Below are 22545 nucleotides of genomic sequence, written 5' to 3' on the forward strand. Positions count from 1 at the left end.
CCAGAAAATCCAGATGAACTTTCCTTGCCCAGCCCAGGATTGAATATGAGATCTCCAAGTTAGCGAGCCACCATGGCTCCCTCAAGATGATGAAGAAAATATTACCTCATGACGTCCGTCTGGTTGTACGACCATGCCATTTTTAAGCCATGTAACCCGTGGTTTAGGATAACCTGTAACCTCACACTTCAGTATATTGTGTCTGGCTATTTTGTGGGCAGAGCTTGCTGGACCCAATGTAATTGCAGGGTAATAATGTGCTGAAAAATACCCCAAAATATATTCAGAGTAACATAAAATGTACAGAATTGGGCGTTACTTGTTTTGGTTTGTTGAACCCTTGTGCGGATACAAGGGGTATTTTGTGACCCCACGACCATATCCTTAACATTTGTGGGGAACTGGTTCATAATTGTTTAGTGAGAATTGTATACATTGTCAGCTATTTAAAGTCGGGTATAATGCTGCAAATAGAACGGAAGTGAGGCAGTGGCAACATTCACCATTTGACAAGAAAATAAAAGTATCATATTATCGGAAACAAGGGGTCTTTGTGGACCTCTCCCCTTTAAATATCTTGCCTAATCTGTGCTGCGCTCTGTGCAAGCTTTGTATTTGGAAACTTTCTTACTGATGATTTTGTGTTGATCATTCTAGTAATCTAGATCTGCAAACAAATCTAGGGACTCTATTAAGCCCGACAAAAGACTATTCTACATGGAAATGACAAAAGTTGTTTGCATATTTTGATGGTTTCAAAAATACTTTATAATTCATATGATTGATTATTCTTCAGTCTTTATATGAAGCTCTAGTTTGATCATATTTGAATAAAATTATGCATCGAAAAACCTATTAATTTTTGGGATCTTCGATTACCCTTTGTTGCCGACAAGGTTTTTCGTGTGACATGTTTGCATAAGGGTTAAATGGTTTTGATTGGATTCGTAGTATACATAATCATTTGATATTAACATAATATATCAAGTAACAAAAAACAAGAGTCAATATTGGCTCACTCAGCCATCAGTGCGTTGGATTAGGCCATGAATATATTTCTCGGTCTTGTCTATATATGCCTACATATGTCTGGCAACTTTACAAGCCAAATATCTTACTGGTATGTACCAGATTTGTTCGAAATTTGCTTGCCCGGAAAACAGCGTTATGGCCTTGTAACTGCAAAGGGTTCTGTAATGTGTACGCCAATGGGTACACGTTACATCAGTGTTATCCCATCCGAACAACTATGCGCTGTTCCTTGCCATGCCCTCTGTCCTTCACTACTGACAAGGGGGAATCACACAGGAAAATCCAGATGTACATGCGATTGAAATCTTTCAAATGGCACAGAAGAACAAGTCGAAAATGAACAAGGGCAAAAAAACAGACAAAAAGAATTACAAAAATCAAATATAGAAAATGAATACCTATTACTTCAACAAACAGCTCTGTTACTCCTAGTAAGGTGTATTTGTCATCATGACCAGCAACTTTAGCAAGACACTCGTAGTTACCAGCCATTTTTGTGGATATCTGAGATAATGATAAACTGCCGTCTGATAAAATAGCTGCCCTTTGTGGTATCTGTTGTCCTGAAACCCATTATAAAACAAGCTATGTGAAATGATGAAGAGAACAATTCACACTTGTTTGAATATACTTTTGATAAAATTATGTAGCAGGGTATAATTTGATACTTTTCAGTTTGTCAGTTTCGTTGTTTGATCTTGTTATTTAATTAATGGAATTTTAAATAGTTAAAAAATCAAAGATAGGTTGCCAGGCAACGAAACATACGCACAGAGCAGCTAAGTCGTCCGAGCAGTCAACAAGAGTTGTCGCATATTTTTTCTATTGTCTGTAATGAAACATTTATAATACACTAAAATCTGATTAAGAGTAACAACTCATTAAGTAATTATCAGAAAATCATTAGAATTTGTTTGGCGTTTGGTTCTGCCCCACGCTAACGTTTTATATACAAAACATTTAATATCATGAATTTAGCTGTTCAAGTTATCAAAATTCATTGAAAATCTATATCCTTTTTCGTCTCAAGACCTGAAACTCTGTTTATCTAAAGTTAATGGGATGATAACTTTGGTCTCTAGAGCATCCACAAGATTTTTCAAAGTGATCAAGGGCCATAACTCTGGCAGTAATTATCGTAAATCAATGAAAATCACTGGGCTTCTTCGTCTCACGACCTTAAACACTGTGTATAGTGTATAAATTTAAAGTTAATTGGATATTAACTTAAGCCTCTAGAGCATCCACAAGATTTTTCAAACTGATCAAGGGTCACAACTCTGGTAGTAATTATCGGAAATCATTGAAAATCACTGGGTTTCTTCTTCTCACAACCTTAAACACTGTGATAAATTTAAAGTCAATCGGATATTAACTTTAGCCTCTAGAGCGTGGACGCAGGACTGCTGGACGGACGAACGGGGGCAACAAATTTACAACCACATTTCAATGTGGGCGTAAAAAAAAGGGTTTTATGGGTTGTGGTGTATATACTTTTCTATTGTAGTTATACTGTTGAAGTTTTGGTCTTGGTTTTGTGGGAACTAGGATTTGATTCTTATGTTTGATGGAATTTATTCTTTGTGTCCTTACTTTAAAATACTGAGGAGTTACTTTTGTTCTAGAAGGTATTGTTGTACATTTCACTTTGAGGTTGTTTATCAGGTCATATGATTTGTTGTAATCTGATTGGCTTATCTGGGTGGCGGCACATTTTATCAAAATATATGAATCAGTATTTTCTTTCACTCTTCATTTTCTGGTTGGATGACTGGTTCATTGTTCCTGATTCATACAGCTCATTTCCACAAACTGGTAAGACATTTACATTACATTTAACTTTAAAATACATGAATGCATGGTATGTGACTTGGTTTTGAGACAAAGTATGTAGAATAAATGATTCTATATTATGATTTTATGAAATAATTTAGTCTTTATCCAAAGATGGACGTCAATCATTGGGTTTACTGCAATGTGATCAAAATTGTAACATTGAATTTTATCATTACAGTTTAGTATGGAATGTATTTTTGTTATTTCAGGGCATGTTGTTTTTGTTTCTGATGCTTATGATGTTGTTCATGTGATGTCATTCGTGGGATTATAGTTATATTATAAACCTTCTTGAATTATCATTTCTCCTCACCCTATACCAAACACTTAAAGTAGCGAGTCTAAATTTTCTTTAGGCACTACATATAGCTGCGACAATAACAATGATATTAAAAAAAAAAAATGTCTATAAAGCCCTAGTGAACATGATTGCCGATAAGGGCTCAATTTACCAATCAGAAATCAGATCTGTTTTTTGGGATTAAGTTGGTCAGGTAACAAACCGATTGAATATACACTTCTAACAAAAAAATATAAATCAAAATAAAAAATACACACAAATACTATTTTAGGGACTGACCAAGTATTGATAAGGTTCCAAAAAACCCTGCCACAAACTGCTGCATCAAATCTTGCACACAGTTTTTCTACAAAAACTGTGAATACAATGATAACTTTGCTAATAGTCATTAAAATTCAAAAATAACAAATTCTAATGAAATGAAATGGGGTTTAACATCCTACTGTTCTGCCCCGAACTGGGCTAATGAAGATAGTCATTCGCCATACAGTGTGCTCTTATATTGAATTCCAACTGTCAAGGGATCTTTTACGTGCACGTCAATGTGTACATGGGACCTCGGTTTTCCGTCCCATCCGCATAACAAATTGTTGTCTACAGGTTTTTTAAGCATAAGATCTTAAAATATCTAAACTTATTCAAGAAATGGTAATGACAATAAATGCCATATACGGTATAAATATAAAAGAAAACAAACTGATTTATTTCCTATAAAATTCTTTCATATTTATCCATTCTATGACAATTGTTAATAGATTGGCTGGCTGTTAACAAAATACACATCCAATTTGGGAAGTCCCATCATTAAACTATCAACAAATGCTTTGTTTGTAAGAGCAGCCTGCCTCGTTGGTCAGTTTTCATCATTTATCAGTTTATGCCAATGGGAGATGGTGTTTCATAGCATGTGAGCTAGTAAATAGTACCTGCTTGCCAACAGAGCAATAAAAACTGTAAGCATGGCTTGTGGCACAGGTTTGAAGTGAAATGGGGTTTTAACATCCTACTGTTCTTCTCACACTGAGCTAATGAAGACAGGTATACACTATACAGTGTGCTATGAGGGAAATTTTGTCTGAAGAGCTGCGTTATGGCCTACTCTTATATCAAATTCCAAATGATCAAGGATCTTTTATGCACATGCCAATGTACACAGTTTTCCATCCCTAAACAACTACATGTTGTCCCTTGCCAGGCCCTCTGTCCTGCACCACTGACAAGGGGGAACCATGCCGGAAAAAATCCTCCAGGTTAGTGAACCAACGTCTTACTCACTGCTCATCGACTTCCCTGTAGTTAAGGAGATAAACATGTTTGATATTATTTTATTGAGAGATAATTTTTTGCTTTCTGTTTTTAGTAGGAGAATTGTCAAAAGATGATTAGTTAATTACCGTTCCATGTCCATCTAACTTGTGGAAGTGGTTGACTGCTAACAACACAATCAATAATGGTAGACCCATTCACCATTACTGTTATGTTTGTCTGTGGTTTTCTCCATATTTTAAGAGGTAAAAAAGTTTTAGCTGGAAAAAATACAAAATTGATTTTAAAACAAAGATGTAAAAAACATTTCAATATAGATTGCTGGGCAATGTAACATACGCCCACGTCCAAGCAGTTCACATAGGTTATTGCATACTTTTTATTTTGTATGGGAGCATTTACAAGACACTAAAGAGTAATAATCAGAAGTAACCTTACTTCAGCTGTTCAAGTGATTGGAAATCTTTAAAAAAATAATCATGAACTAAAATTTTAGATCAAGTATGATCATGTATGCCAGAGATATACAAAAATTCTAAAAACAAAACTAAACATCCTTGAACTTTATTGAATTCTAAAAACAAAGCGAAACATCCTTGACAGGTAATTGTTTAGACTGGTTTCCTAATTGCCAAGATATAATATTGAACACAACATTCTCTTGTACTACACACAACTTAGATATCTATGACATACAGTACAGAAGTCAGAGATTTACTGAAACTGTAAAACAATAATAAATGATTTCCATCGCTAGTTTCTAAGAATATCGACACAGGGTCACATTTAAGCTCTTGGCGGGTTGGATCTGTTTGATACTCCTGCACTAGAGGTTCCACAATTTTTTTTCAAATTGTTCAAGGGACATAACTGACAGTACTTTGTGGACAATGAACAGCGGTAACAACAATATATAACCACATTTCAAAGAAATTTCGGGCTCAAATTTAAATGTAAACGAATCCATATTACTCAAACGATTCCTTCAATTCAATTGGAAATAACAATTTCAGAGCCAATAGCAATAACTGCAGGCCAACAGCCATTTATTGCAATCAGATTAACTGGGTTGATCGAGAAATCCTAGTCAGCTACTCTAATAAAACTCTTTTATCAATGCAGATGAGAACAATCAATTTTTTTATCAAAGCTAAAAGCTGAGTGAATATATTTTTTCTTGTTTCAGAAAAGCAATTTGTAAAAGTGTAAGACAGATAACATTGATTTACAATAAGCACCTGATAAAATGGCAGTTATGAAAAAATAAACCTTTGATTTTGTCAATCTAATTAATGACTCACACCTAAAAAAAAACCTATACTACAAGATTGAATAGAAAGAGCATTTTAACATATTTCTTCCCTTGGCACATAATCTCATGGTATTGAAGACTCTACTTGTAAATGCATCTTCATAACACATATTGGCTTGTATATATTGCCAGTAAAATACTCCCCATACAACAATAATATATAACATCAAATATACACAGAGCAATCTGTCGTCTCTCTTAAACCCTTAAAAAATATATGTGTAGTGATTAGTAAAAGAAAACCAAATTAGCACTTTTTGTGCAAGACTTTAAAGATGATGGGATGAAAGGGTGTGAGCATGATCCAAACACCCTTTTCTTACTCGGTCCTCTTTCTCAGTTGGTTGGCACAGCTAAACAAAATTCTGACTGAAAGCCTTAATTCTTATGGCAATTAAGACCATGCTCAAATTATGACATAGAAATTTCAGTTAAAGACAAATTTACAGTTGTTAGGAACATAATATGGTCATGGTCACAAGGTCATTCTCACCAAGGGTGTGTCAAGAAGTTCATATGAAATAATAAATTAATACAGGCTGACATAATAAATGGCAACTCTAAGTTAAGAGGTTTATTTATAGACCACCATGATTTGAAAACTTCTATATAAATATACATTTCTTTAACTTACTGCTTTATACAATTGAAATTCAGTGTTTTGTGTTGATCAAAGTCAAACAAAATAAGAAATTCCAAATTATTTTTCTCTAATAATGTATGGTTTACAGTTACACTTTTATTATCAGTAGAATAGAATGAATAGGAGGGCACTATAGTCTACTCTTATTTCAAATTCCAACTGTCAAGGGTTCTTTTACGTGCACACATGTCGCATAGGAACAACTAGACGAAGGGGAAACAATATTGAAAAACAACACCAGGTTCTAACACAGAATCTCCTGGTTAGTGGCTTATCACTGAGTCACTGCAGTTCCCTCAGTTTTACTTCAATAAATCACTTGCTCGTAGGTTGTTTTTTTTTTGTTTTTTAGCAGTGTTAGGAAGCAGGAAGACCCAGAGGAAATTCAAATTTAAAAGTAAGGAATATTTGAAAACAGTGCAGGTTATAGTTTTTCATGGATTTTATTAAATTTTAAGTAACCGAGACTGATATATTAAAGATGTGTATTGTCTTTTATGAACCTGTTTCATTAACTTCATTACAATTAACTTCAATTTGACGTTAGTCAAAATTTCCAACGATTGCAAACATGAGGGTATAATGATATAGTTCATTTTACGACACTAAAATTGTGAAACCCTATAAAACATTTTGAAACATTTTGCATACATATTTTCATCTCCTGTGTTGTGGCAAGTATTTCTTGGCTTATCGTACTCAATATTCCTCTTAATCAACAAAATTAGCTTAGACGCCACTTTGCAAAAACAAATTGCTAGTGCGTCATTGCATGTGACACAGTCATGCATGAAACATGATTTCCTTCGGTTAATGAGTTGGTATGCGATATGGTATGTCATATTTAATCATGTGATGTGAAAGGTGATGCAATCGACTGGTGAATCGGGCGAAGCATTCGGCTAGTGTGTCCACCCATTCGGCCGAATAAAATTCGGCGCCGATTGATTCGGCCGAATGATTCGGCTAATGTGTCCACTGCTTAAGTCAAGGTATTGATGTGATGGAACTATACACCAAGTTTCATCGCTCTCACTTAATTAGAACCAAAGTTTTCGTGTACCAAAGTATCAATCAAATGAACATTTACACCAAGTTTGAACATTCTACCTCAATTAGAAGGAGAGTTATTGTGATCCAAAGTCTTGACCAATCGAATTACTTATCGCTCTGCTTATCCTGAGCAGAAAATGCTCATTATCACACTTAGTCAAGGCATTGATGTAAAAAAAGTATACATCAAGTTTCATCAATAGTGAGCGCTACTCTGAGTGGCTAGTGGCTACCCTAGTATGTGCTCTGTCATATTTCACTGTTTACATTGTTTTATGTGGTTTAATTTATAGAATTATTAGAAGAATGCCCGGCTTCGCTCGGGGGTCATAACCCGAAACCGGAAGTGGTAGACTAACGCCACCTGGCCTATGTTACTCCCCGGTCCGAGCTACCCTTCTACCCCAAATTTCAGACTCGGGGCAGACCTAGTGTAGCCGCCAACCCCGAACAGACAGACAAACAGACAGACAGACAGACAGACAGACACAGGACAGTCACAAATATTAGTATAGATTAGATATTCATCCGTGCCATGTGTGTGTGTACACATTGATACCTTATTCATGCTGAACTATTGGATATTTTGGGAGAATTTGAAGAATATATTTTTTTCACTTGTTTCAAATAGTGACCACTGAAGCATGTTATTAACTTTTCTACACCACAAACTGAACTGTTTTCATTAACCTTTTGTTGGGTCATAATTATGTTTACTACTGTTTCAGTAGCTAATCATAGTGTTATAAAATACTCTACAGATTAACTCCTTTCAAAATCAAACTGCACAAGTAACATACTTTCACCAAAACAGAAAAGGTTTCTGGAAAGGTATACAGTATCTGAAGACAAAATTAAAATATACAAGAAAACCAGACGAGGTTGCGCATCTGGAACGAAGAAACGTCACAAAATAAATAAGACAAAATTGTCAGACAAAAGTGAATCAAAAAAACAAACTCTTCCATTTAAATCCAAACCTTTCTCAATTGGCCTTGGGAATACGCACGCAATCTTCCCGAAATAAAACAACCGAAATCTTTGATCTGTTAATTGATTTCAATCACGATATTTTCGTTATCACTGAATCTTGGCTACGACCAACCGGTGATGAAAATTTCATAGCTGCTATGACACCGCCATCCTATTCGTTTATTCATGTTGCTAGATCTCATACCACCGCCACAGCTGTACGCGTGTTCATTTAACACGTGAATTAAAATAAGATTTTGCACGTACGATAGGTCTATTATTATTTTCAGGTACCGTGAAGTTATCAAAATATGAGTCCGTATAGAAATGTCAATTTCATAGTCAAGAAATGCTTACGTTCAATTTCGTGCATTTGACTTTGATGTCAATATCAACATTATTCAGAGGATACTCAATGGCAGACTCGAGAATCGTTGCAATTAGGCTCGTTGATCGTTCTCATTTTTTCGACCCATGGTGATAAGAGAATTTTAAACAATAATATCCCAGATGCATTCCTTACTTTGCATGCCGTATGAAGAAGCGACAGTAAACGGAATTCAGCTATCAATAAAATTCTCTTCGAAAAAAAAATTATTGGCCATTTTGTTTATTTCCATTTAAGGCCTATAGATTATTTGAGATATCAAATAATCACCACTTGGATTAATTATTCGGAGTAAATAATGAGTTGTTGACGGCTTTATCATTGACCCATGAGTATTACTCAATGACACACCCGCTTGTCGATTAATTTACATCATCAGCCACGTGGTTTCGATTAACACTCAACGGCAATCTATATACGATCAGAATTAATTTTTTTTTCTGCCACTTATCAGAGTGAATCGCATGAAGTTACCCAAAAACATTATCGCCAAAACCAAATATTTATCGATATTGTCTTGCACGCGGTGTCTGGGTCAATCAGCAAACGAGTTGTGTAGACAGCAGGCGGAGTTTATTTATATTTTTTTTTGGAGGGGGGTAACACTCGATTGTATCCGTTCAAAATCAATTCATCGACAATATTTTGATCATATTTGTAAACTAGAGATGCTCCGCTTTACAACGATGTCAATTATTATGCAAGAGGAATGAACGGTCGTCCCGCTTCGAGCAAAGACCAATAACTAATTTCGTCAAGAATTTTAAGAAATAGGACAGATTTAAGAATACGGTACTCTTACAAAACGTTCAAATACAGGTGTTTTAAAATGTTTTATTGCTATTTTGATCTTTTGTGTCGATAGATTTCGATCAAAATCAATATTTTCACTTATTTTGTCTTTATCTCATTATTGATTCGCGCGCATTCCGAATCATTTAGCTGCGGCCGGTCACAAATATCTGATCACTACCACATTGCTGTTGATCTTAATCTGTCTAAACCTCGTAATGCCAGAAAAACTGTAATATTTAGAAACCTTAAAGCCATTGACTGGGATGTCTTCAGAACAGACTTATCAGATTCTCAACTTGAACTTATTCAAACCAACGATGTAAACACTCAAGTTGACCTTTACAACCAAACTCTTACTAATCTTCCTGATAAGCATGCCCTGGCCGCAACTAAATCTGTATCTTATCTCATTATTGATTCGCTGCATTCCGACTCATTTAGCTGCGGCCGGTCACAAATATCTGATCACTACCACATTGCTGTTGATCTTAATCTGTCTAAACCTCGTAATGCCAGAAAAACTGTAATATTTAGAAACCTTAAAGCCATTGACTGGGATGTCTTCAGAACAGACTTATCAGATTCTCAACTTGAACTTATTCAAACCAACGATGTAAACACTCAAGTTGACCTTTACAACCAAATTCTTACTAATCTTCTTGATAAGCATGCCCTGGCCGTAACTAAATCTGTAATAATACGCAACTCTTTGCCATGGTATAACGAGGAAGTCAATCAGTCAAAACATCATTATCGAAGGGCTGAAAGACGATGGCATAAGAATAAAATTGAAGTACACCGACAAATATATTGTCAGGCAAAATGCTGCACACATAAAGTGATTAAGAAAGCCAAACGACAATATTATCACTCGTACTAAAATGATTGCAGGAAGGACCCTCGCAAGACTCATAGATTCCTTAAATCTCTCTTAGGTACCAAATCTGAAGCCAAATTGCCCAATATAGAAAACCTTCCTCCCTTAGCTGAGAAATTTAATAAGTTTTTCGTTGACAAAATTGAAGATTTGCAATGGATTAATTGCAAGCAATCTTTCACCCTACGATGGTACTTCTGATATCTTCAATGGACAACAATTATTAAACTTTACGCCTTTCAGTGAGAATGAGATCCATGATCTTGTTAAATCATCGAAATCCACAACCTGCCTGTCTGATCCTATACCTACTTCAATTGTGTTCAAACTCCTAGACCAGCTCATTCCATTTTTTACTTTATTGGTTAATACCACTTTAGCGACAGGTGTGTTTCCAGATAACATCAAATCAGCCGTGGTTCGCCCACTTCTCAAGAAAGACAATTTAGATGAAAACGAACTGAAAAACTATTGTCCGGTCTCAAATCTTTTATTTCTGTCAAAAGTCCTGGAAAAGGCTGTCAATGCTCGGCTTAAAGATCATCTTGCTGCAAATTCCCCTTTGGAGGACTACCAATCTGCTTACCGCCAAAATCACAGCACTGAATCTGCCTTGTTACGAGTCGTAATTGATCTTCGATGTGCTGTGGATAGTGGTAACCTTGTGTCACGATTGATCACCAAAGGCTACTAGAAAATTTATCAACAATATGTGGTAACACAGGCTCGCCCCTGGCGTGGTTTAATTCATATCTTGAAGGCCGCACACAGTCTGTACAAATTTTCAACGTGTTGTCAGGTAGGATCCAATTAAATTGTGGCGTACCACAAGGATCGGTGTTAGGTCAAGTCCTGTTTGTTCTATACACCAACCATGTTGCTTCCGTCATCAGTAACCATAATCTCTCACACCACTCTTACGCGGATGATACACAGATTATCAATGGAGTAATGCCTTTATAAGTACAATGTCTTGTACTAAGGAGATAAAATCGTGGATGATGTCAAACATGCTAAAACTAAATGACGACAAGACAGAGGTGATGATTGTTGGTACCAGGAATAACATCCAGAAAATTGGTTCGCCAACAGTGAACATTGCTGATTCCGTCATAAAAGTACAAGATAGTGTGAAAAATCTTGATGTCTTTCTGGATTCACATCTGACAATGGAAAAACATGTCAATTACTTATGTAAGATAAGCTATTTTCACCTACGAACCATGGGCAACATCAGACATCTATTAACGAAGGATTCGACTCATACATTGGTTCGGTCGCTAGTATTCTCCAGGTTGGACTACTGCAACAGTCTTCTGAGTGGTCTAAATCAAACCTTGCTAAAAAAAACTGCAAAAAATACAAAATACAGCAGCCAGGATAATTCACCGCTGTTCAAAACGAACGCATACTGCACCCCTTCTGAAAGACCTGCATTGGCTGCCTATTCACTTACGAATCAACTACAAGATTCTATGTTGTGTATATAGATGTCTAAACGGTTCCAGTGCAAAATATTTATCTGAACTAATCCAGGTGCACAATCCTCAACGAAACCTACAATCCCAAGACCAAAAAATGCTTGTAGTTCCTAAATATAACCTTTAACCATTCGGATACAAATCATTCAAAGTCAGTGCTCCTAATCTCTGGAATCCCCTGCCACTTAGTGTTAAATCTGCTCCTTCAATGGAATCGTTTAAAATTAGATTAAAAATGTATTTATTTCAACGTGAATATGACCATTAATGACCAAGACAGTTGAATAGTGAATTATTTACAGTGTATATTATGTTAGCGCTTTGAGCATGCATTTATGGATGGATATATGCACTTTATAAATATACATTATTATTATCACTCTCTCTTTAAAATAGACAAGCCAACAGTGAGGCTGATGTCCCCCGCCGTAATCCCAAAATAAATAGACGACACATATTAATTATTCGCACATTTATTTTTTTCAAAAGTATCAAGCGATCAAACTGATCACCAACTACACACTAAGTTCCATCACTCTCTATCAGATAGAATCAAATTTATCTTGTCCCAGATCAACCTATGAAATTTCTTAGCTCTGCTTAGCTTTAGCTCGAAATGTTAATCATTGAACTCAGTCAAGACATTTACCTAATGAACATCTACATCAAGTTTAAACATTCTACCTTAATTAAAAGCAGAGCCGTTATGTTCCAGAGTCTTGACCAATCAAATTACTTATCGCTCCTTAGCCTAAGCAGAAAATTCTTATCGAACTTAGTCAAGGTAATGATATAATCTATACTCAGAGTTTCATTAAAACCAAAGTTATCAAGCCCCAAAGCATCAACCAATCAGATTGCTTATCTCTGCTTACCCTAAGCAGAAAATGCTCATCTTCAAAGTCTATCAAGGCATTTACCTAATAAACACCCACACCAAGTTTGAACATTCTAGCTCAATTAGAAGGAGAGTTACTGTGTCCCACAAAGTGTGACAGACAGGCGGACGGACAGACAGACAGACTGACAGACAGACAGACGGACAAACCCATTTAATAGTCCCCGGCCTTTCGAAGAAGGCATACAACTAATAAACACCTACACCAAGTTTGAACATTCTACCTCAGTTAGAAGGAGAGTTATTGCGTCCCAAAAAGTGACGGACAGACAAACGGCCAGACCCATTTTAATAGTCCCCTGCTTTTTTTTCAAAAGGCATAGTCCCCTGCTTTTTTTTCAAAAGGCAGAGAAAAACAAAGAAAATAATTCAATAAAAATATAACGAAATCCCACGAAACACGATAATGATCTTTAACTCTGCTATATAGAACATTGTATTTAATTTCAATCAAATCCCTAAAAGTTTAACCTAAAATAATCCTGGAAAAAATAATATTCATCGATTTAAAGTTAACAAATGGCCATTATTCAGTACAAAATTATCTTAATCCTACAAAATAATATAATCATCAGTAACTTTGCTATATAAAGAAGTGTACCAAATTTCAAATCAAAAATTTCAAATAATTCCGGAAAACAGAATTTTCAACAAAAGACCATAATTCAGTCAGAAACAGTAACAGAATCCCATGAAATGTGAATTTGATCTGTAACTCTGACATATACATCAGTATATCAAATTTTAATCAAAAGTTAATCCAATATGCCAAAATATCGAAAGGACCCAAGATCTTTGGGATATAAACTTACATTTCAAGTTTCATCAAAATCAGATAAAAATTGTGACCTCTAGAGTGTCCCCAATCTAAAAATGTGATTTTTCGTACAATCAAAAGCCATAATCCATGAAGTTATATTCCGATACATGCCAATATCAAAAGAAAACAAGACCTTTTGGATATAAACCGATATTCCAAGTTTCGTCAAAATTTGGATAAAAATTGTGAGTAGTATCCACAAATTAAATGTGAACTGACGGATGTCCAGATGGACAGTGGCAACAACAATATACGTCCACATGAAAGTGTGGGTGTATAAAAAGCAGATGGAAAAAAAACCTAGAGTCGCCTCCCATTTCACCATTAGGGGACCAAAAATACTAATCAAATCTTTCTGGACATGCCAAAGATAAAATAAATTATGCTTCGAATGCCAGTAAACCATTTCTTCCACCATTATTATTTCTGCCCTTGTCCGCTTAGTGTCAGATCAACCAGAATCCTTTCCACAGAGTCCTATGATGCTGACATCATCATAAATAAATGAAATGAACAAGAATAGTATGAGTAATAACTTCTTGATGAATACACCCATCAACTCAATCTGTATCTTAGTAAAAGGAAGCATTTGAAATAATAAATCTAAAGTTACGTATAAAACCAACCCAAAAATTAAAAACAGAATTGACCGACTTTTCTTTGGCTTTTTTCGCCAAATTAATTCTAGATGTTATTCAAATAAATTGATGCTATATGTTAACAGTTGCAACATGGAAGAAGAGTTCAATCTTTTTAGACAGCAGACACAAACATTAAGAGCATATGGTAGGCTCAGCATTTCTCTCAACATATATATCTATAAGTCTGACCCTCATTCTTCTGTATAATTAGACACAGGTGGTATTTTTCTTTGCTAAACGTTATCAAAATAAATATTATTCCTAAAGTGCATTTTCATAGCAACAATGTCAGCAGACTGGTACATGAAGAAAATAAGCAGCCATTTTTACCTTGAGTTATGTTAACGACAGCCTCATCGGTGAATCTCCATCGTAGTTGTGATGAACTGGCATCCATCCGTAATAAAGCTTTGATGGCTGCAAAACATTTGTATGTTCCGACATCAGATGCTTGTACATTGGTTATCAATAACGCGTTTTTATACTGGCGAAATCTGAAAAAAATATTCACACCATTTGATACGAAAAAAAAGTTGTGTGTTTTTAACATTGAATGATCTTATTTGATCAGTTCGAGGGATTCTGAATCCCTTGGAAACTTTAATATTGTTTAAGTTGAATCTCTAAAATGAATATCAGTACAAAAATGGTTCATTTCTATTTATATATGATGAACTGAAAATTTTGCAACATTGTGTCATTCTCTACCAAGATATTGAATTGAAAAGGTGTCATTCATTCCATGTCAAGTGACCAAATTTTGGAAAGTTGGGAACATGACCCCCTCCCAAAAAATTATAAAAAATATATGTTAGAAATGTGAGTTTAAAGCGCATGAAAACCTGAAAAAAATAACTGAATTTAAGATCCGTTTGAGCACCCTAATTTCAAATGGCCATATCTCAGCGAGTTTTTGACCTAGAGATGTATAATTTCGTATTTGTTAGTTTAAGGCCATATACTATAACATATTTTTTATAATATTTTTGCAGGGGGTCATGTTCACACCATTGGTCCAGTTGATATGGAATGACCCTTAGAACATCTGTGCCATTTCATAATTTAATGTCAAAATGGATAATCGAGACTTTGATTATTATCATAGCAATGTAACTTGACAATCAAGACTATTCACGTTATATCTTGTTAAACTTTCAAAGTTTGAAGTCACTGAGAATAAAGGTTATTTGAAATTTTCAAAATATTCAATTTTCATTTACTATTTTGAACTATTATAGCATGAAGAATGCTACTTTAACACTAACATACATACATACATTCAATTTTAAATTTGAATCATTAAAATCACGGAATTATTCAATTGAAAAGTCAATCAAAATGATTTATTGATAAATTCAGTTAATCTCAACAATGGGTTCCAGCTCGGCCCTTTATGCCGGTCAAGACAGCTAGTATTAAAAATTGATCAAAATTTCTTGGGACCCATCTCAGCCATATATGCCGGTCATGACAGCTGGTGTTAAAAATTGATCCAAATTTCTTGGGACCCATTTTCAAACATGGCTACTATCAACCTCTGCCATGAAACTATAAAATTCAACACCCTATACAGATTAGTGTACAAATATAGGATGCCATATAAGCTATAAATGATTGGTGTTGTAGAATAGTATAACTAGCTGTCAACAGAGGATTATTGAGTGTTTTGTTGATAATTAATGATGAATGTCTGATAGTAGAACAATAAAAGTTATGTGAGAATCTTATCAATGACAAGAATGGGGTTACCATACGTCCCTGTTTTAGCGGGATAGTCTCGGTTTTGGGGGTCTTTTTTGCTGTCCCGTCCTGATGCCGTTCAGGTAATTTTCAATTGAAAATAATAACACAAAACACATAAACTATAGGCTAGTGATTAATGTATACTATTTGCTACAAACACTCATGCTTCATTATCTAAATATAATTCAGTGCATAATACAGGCCAAAAACAGCAATTGCAATGTGCTTGTATAGAAAATGACTATGATCTTGATTATAATTTTATTGGTTAACTAGAACTCTGAGGGAGTACTGACATGTTTCGGTAGGTCAGGCCATGCCTTGTTACGGCAACAATCAAGTTACACCATGAATTATTGAGTATAGTAACATCCAATACCTATCATAGTGGAAAACCTGTCATAATGAACTCTTAATAAAACTTCAAGACCAAACTTTTTGATGTTAACTGTTAGTTGACAGCAGGGTCATCATACAAAGGTCAAGGGTCATTGAAAGGTTAGGTAACCAGATAGAGGGTAAAAAGTTGAACAAAATTCAAAGTGTAACCGGAAGTAAATGAAATCGAAATACAAAAATCATCTCCCTAGGAATTGTTGCCACCTTGACTAGGTACAAAACGAAAAAATATTTTTGGAAATTGGAATCAAAATGGCGGCTGAATATCGATTTAAAGGTTTTTAATAAAATCCATTACGGCGGCCAAATTGTTAAAAATGTTATGTACAGTTTTTGCTGCAAACTCTGACTAAATTCTACAAAATAAAAACAAAAACTATAACTCCAAAGGAGTACTAACGTGTTTCAGTACATCAGGTCATGTCAGTTACACCATGAATTATGAGTAGGCCTATAGTAACATCCAATAACTAATCGAGCAAACTTCCGAATTCCGAAAAAAAATCAGTCAGAGCCCATATGGGATTTGTCCAAAGAATCCAAAAAAGAAAACCCAAACAAGATCTGTTGAGAAATACCCGAGATATGGGCAATCTTAAGATTATTTTTTGTCCCCTCCGTAAACACTTCCTGTTTGTCAAAAATGACCCAATTCATATTTAATAAACAGTTCCACGGGGGCCAACAATATCTACATTGGCAGAATGTTTGCAGCATGTACAGTTTTGGCTGCAAACTCTGACTTAATTCCCCATTCCCCCCCACCCCCCACAAAAACGTAATTAAGACTTGTAATACAATCTACAAGTTGACAAATCGATATAATACCAGTCAATGGTCCACTCAACATATATGTTTAGTGTAACTATGTAAAAAAAATAATGGGAAATGTATCTCCTAACTTCTTGAAAAAATTATGGGAGTACATGCCCCCAAATTCACGCCTTCGGACGTTTTTTGCTCATTTTTGCTTTTTTGTCTGATCAGAATAACAAATGTCCCGGTTTCTTCAATGAATAATCTGGTAACCCTAAACAAGAAGAGATCCACTGTTCCGTCATTCTCTATTTGAGCACCCATGTATTGTCCACATGCCATAAGAATTTTCTAGAACAAGCCGCTATAGCTTATTATGGTCATACAGTGTAAAAGAAATTAATTTGATATTTGGAAATAAAGTACTGCTTGTCGAATTCAACTAAAATATTGTATTGAAAAAAATAAAAAAACAGCACAGAAATTACGTAAATCCTTAACAACATGTCGGGAGAAATATACGGAAGAAAATTGTATACAGCGGTATTACAGCTGTCGCTAGCTGTGAAGCTAGTCTGTCATTCGAATTAGTTATCCAATATAATATTATTGTGGAGAGGGGTCTATAGGCTTCTGCCCGTTTTCCAATCCAGTTTCTGCGAATAAATATTCCTTAAAAACAAAAACCAGTGGTTGCCAGGCAAAATACGCCCACATTTGCAAGAGATGGATAGAGAACAAGCAGAAAACAAAAGGGGCCATAATCCAGAAAGTTATGGTTTAAAATGCCAAATAGCAAAAATGACTGAGATCTTTGGGATAGAAAGATATATTTTAAGTTTCATCAAAATCAGATAAAAATTGTGACCTCTAGAGTATTACATACTTTTACACAATTTGTGTACAAGAAGTGGCCATTTTGTCAGTCAGTTTCATTTCGATTTTCCCGAAATTCGAATTCAGCCTTCATTATGGTAAAATGGTGATATATTTAAACAGTTTTTAAAATCGGATAAAAAATTGTGACCTCTACAGAATCCACAAGTTAAAAAAACAGGATTTTTCATACAATCAGGGGTCATAATCCCGGGAGTTACGGTCGAATATACGCAAATGGAAATTTTTCAAAAAATGTCAAAATTCCTGTCCCTGGAAAAGAATTGGTTGTATGGAAAATTTTTTAAAGATTTGAAACTACTTTTTTACTTTATTATAAAGGGTGTGTAATAGATAAGTGAATAAAAATCATATTTGCTATTTATCATACTGTTTTTTGTGGAAAATCAATGAATCTGTATTCATGGTACTGCCAAAATGCAATGTCCCAATTTTTTTAGTAGACTTTTGACACAAACAAATAGATCTAAATTTCAAATAAATCTGTATGTTTCAAGTTATTATTACTTAATTTTGTTCTTCTGTTTGTGATTCTATAATTGTTTTCATCCAACTTTGCTTGAAAAAGTGAAAAAAAATTATGAAAATGATTGTCCCTAGAAGTAAGTTCCTTCCTGTTACCTTGTGGAAAATTCCACTCAAAATATTGAACACTCCCTCTGAACCAAAAAGAGGCTGTGTCAAACAAAGATCGCTTCCCTCAACCTTAGCATGGTGAAGAGTGAAAGGAGAAATTAATGATTGTTTTTTCTATCCTATCAATCAAAGGTTAAATAGGTGAGTAGTACTTTTTAAGTCTATCTATCCTGTTACTGATGTTTTTAGGATTTCTTATGTAGACTCATATTTTGAATTGACATCATTGTATGTTTTGTGGGGGTAAGATTACTTTCCCATCAATTAGTTTAAAGAGTGGATTAACTATCACTCAATAATGATTGGCACAAGAGAAAAATTCCTGTCCTGTTACCTTCTCTCCTGTTACTGTATTTGGTAACAGGAAAGAATGTAGTAATGGTAATATGGTAACAGGAAAGACAATAAGTAACAGAATAGAATTAGATGCTAACTTTGTTGTCTTTAAAACAGTTTCAAAGAAAACCAAAAAGTATAAATCTGATGAAATGACTTTTTAAGGCTGTCCTTAAAATAATTATCAACAAAAACTAATAATTCTGGTTATCTTACTGAAATTCAAAAACGGGTAACAGGAAAGAAACAACATGTAACAGGATGGAATTGGCAGTCAAGTTTTTTCTTTAATAGCTCTATCCCCTTTCTTTCAGTGATGATGCCATTGCCAGCTGCTGAGAAGCAGCGCTGGTACCGACAGGAGAGACGCAGGCCCTAAAAGGAGGGCTAGATATTTACAGGATGAGAACGACAAATGCATAAAAGACAAAGAAACAGGAAAGAAGAAAACAGGTTAAAGATATGTCAAAAAGGGAACACAGGCTGAAGAAAAAAGAATGGCGGCAGTATAAAAAAAGACTTCAAAACACGACAGAAAGCTGCTGAAAATATCCTCACTCCCCCAGGGTCTCCAATTATGCCTGTGCCTGCTCCAAAATCACGTCAGAGGAAGCAGGCAGCGAGAAGTAGATCTTGAGAGTTACATCATGTGGACTTCTCTAGGACAGACATGAGACCAATAAATTGGATACCCAATCACTTTGTTCCTGTGCTTCTCATTAACAGTGATCTTGTGGATGATAGACAGAAATCTGGAGCTAATGAACAGAGAGTAATGTAAATAAAGAAGATGAACAGAGAGTAGATGAAGATGAATAGAGAGTAGACGAAGATGAAGAGAGAGTAGATAAAGACGATGAACAGAGAGTAAATGAAGATGAACAGAAAGTAGATGAAGAAGATGAACTGAGAGTAGATGAAGAAGATGAACAGAGAGTAGATGAAGATGAACAGAGAGTAGATGAAGATGAACAGAAAGTAAATGAAGAAGATGAACAGAGAGTAGATGAAGATGAACCAGAGAGTAGATGAAGATGAACAGAGAGTAGATGAAGATGAACAGAGAGTAGATGAAGATGATGAACAGAAAGTAAATGAAGAAGATGAACAGAGAGTAAATGAAGATGAACCAGAGAGTAGGTGAAGATGAACAGAGAGTAGATGAAGATGAACAGAGAGTACATGAAGATGAACAGAGAGTAGATGAAGATGATGAAGATGAACAGAGAGTAGATGAAGATGAACAGAGAGTAGATGAAGATGAACAGAGAGTAGATGAAGATGAACAGATAGTAGATTAAGAAGATCAACAGAGTAAAAGAAGATGAACAGAGAGTAGATGAAGATGAACAGAGAGCAGATGATGAAGATGAACAGAGAGTAGATTAAGATGAACAGAGAGTAGATGAAGATGATGAACAGAGAGTAGATGAAGATGAACAGAGAGTAGATGAAGATGATGAACAGAGAGTAGATAAAGATAAACAGATGAACAACTTCTTTCCTGTTACTATGTTTTCTTTCATGTTACTGCAGCAAAGAATTTCATTACATTACTCATGTTGTAAACAACTAAGAAAGGTTTTAGATTTCTATTTTGTTTCAATACTGACTAAGATATGCCAGTGCCTATCATTTCTCATCTTTCATGTTAATATATGTTAATGGTAAACAATTCAGTAGCATTGTTCTATACTGTTACTTTTTTGTTCTTTACTGTTACCACAAAATCTATCCTGTTACTGCTCATTAAAATTATCATATAGGAACAATCATTGTCATAATGCATTGGAATAAATCATCAAGATACATCAAACATAAGAAGGTTATTTTTATTAAAATTTCACTTGAATGAAAGAATTAATTAAAATCAAAGCTAATTCCAACGGTAATTATATGACAATGCAGATAGTTATCAACACGAAAAAGTATTTTATTTCTTTATTGCCAAAGTAATTTTTGGATAAATGAGAAGAACTATTACAGAATATCCCAATAAAAGTGAAAAAAATTTAGAAATAAATACTTTTTTTGTTTTTTTACGCAGATGATTCGTTGGTAACAGGAAGGAATTATTTTATCCGAATGTTAAAAAATTATAGTAATTTTCATATTTGCAAATGTCGTTAAGCTTGCATATTTCTGTTTTGCAACCATATGTATATTTCTATTGTATTGAGGTATTAAAATTTGTATTTCGAGAAACTTATCTTCTTAGTTTTTGGTGCCTTGGAATTTTGACATTTTTTGAAAAAGTCCCAAATAACGAAAGGAACAAGATCTTTTGGACATAAACATATATTTTAAGTTTCATCAAAATGACTTCTAGAGGGTCCACAACCTTGGTATACCATACTTTTACACTATTTGAGTAGAAGCAGCCATTTTGTCAGGCAGTTTTAACAAAATTTTGAATTCAACCATCATTATGGTGAACCTGTTTTTAAAATAGGATAAAAATTTTGACATCTACAGGGTCCACAAGCTAAAAACATCATTTTTCGTACAATCAGAGCCATAATTATGTTCTCCTGATTTTGATTGTTTTTGTGTGTTTGAAGTATATGTTTGTGATATGCGCTTAGAAACACTTCACGTGTAATGAAGCGCTATATAAATCGAACAATAATAATAATAATAATAATAATTGAGGCAGTTAAAGTCTGATATCCGCAAATATCGACAGAAACCAAGATCTTTGAATTATAAACATACATTTCAAGTTTCATCAAAATTGGATAAAAATTGTGACCTCTAGAGGGCTCACAACCTTGGTATTACATATTTTTACACTATTTGCGCACAAGGAGCGGACATTTTGTCAGGTAGTTTTGGTCAGATTTTTATGAAATTCAAACTCAAAAGACATTACGATGTAACGGTAATATATTCAAACTTTTTTTTAAATCGGATAATAATTCTAACTAAAAGCGCAATTTTTCATAAAATCAGGGGTCATATATTCAGGAATTTACGATCCAATATGCTCGAATATCGAAAGGAACCAAGATCTTCAGGTTACAAACATGCATTTCTAATTTCATCTAAATCAGATGGAAATTGTGACCTCTTAGAGTGTTCACAAGTTAAAAACATGATTTTTCGTACTATCAGGGGCCATAACACATGGAGTTATGGTCCGATACATGCCAATATCGAAAGGAACTTAGATTTTTTGGGGAGATAGACCTATATTTCAAGTTTAGTCAAAATTGGATAAAAATTGTGACCTGTAGAGTGTCCACAAACAAATTGTGGACGGACGGACAGAGGCGACAACAATACACGTCCACATGGAAATGTGGGCATATAAAAATGACCGACAGCCAAAATTTTGAAGTGGAAGCCCTAATTTCACAACCACTCTAATTTCCTGCTTGGGGACTGTTTGCATTAGAAAGTTTGTAACTATCCAGAAATGAAATGTAAATATGGCATTCTGGATATGAAACACAGAATATTA

General features: G+C 34.7%; 1 protein-coding gene across 1 annotated transcript in view; it reads right to left on the bottom strand.

The window, feature by feature from the left end:
- Nucleotides 1–81: 81 nt before the first annotated feature.
- The window catches only part of LOC126816020 (neogenin), a 76008-nt gene continuing 53544 nt past the window's right edge, over nt 82–22545 (bottom strand). The window contains exons 4-7 of the mRNA XM_056099279.1: nt 14646–14809; nt 4564–4695; nt 1431–1595; nt 82–260 (exon numbers count right to left, since the gene is read on the bottom strand). Coding sequence (XP_055955254.1) covers nt 82–260; nt 1431–1595; nt 4564–4695; nt 14646–14809 — 640 coding nt within the window. The remainder of the gene's footprint in view (nt 261–1430; nt 1596–4563; nt 4696–14645; nt 14810–22545) is intronic.

The sequence above is a fragment of the Patella vulgata genome, chromosome 3, assembly GCF_932274485.2.
Source record: "Patella vulgata chromosome 3, xgPatVulg1.2, whole genome shotgun sequence".
NCBI classification, from domain to species: domain Eukaryota; kingdom Metazoa; phylum Mollusca; class Gastropoda; family Patellidae; genus Patella; species Patella vulgata.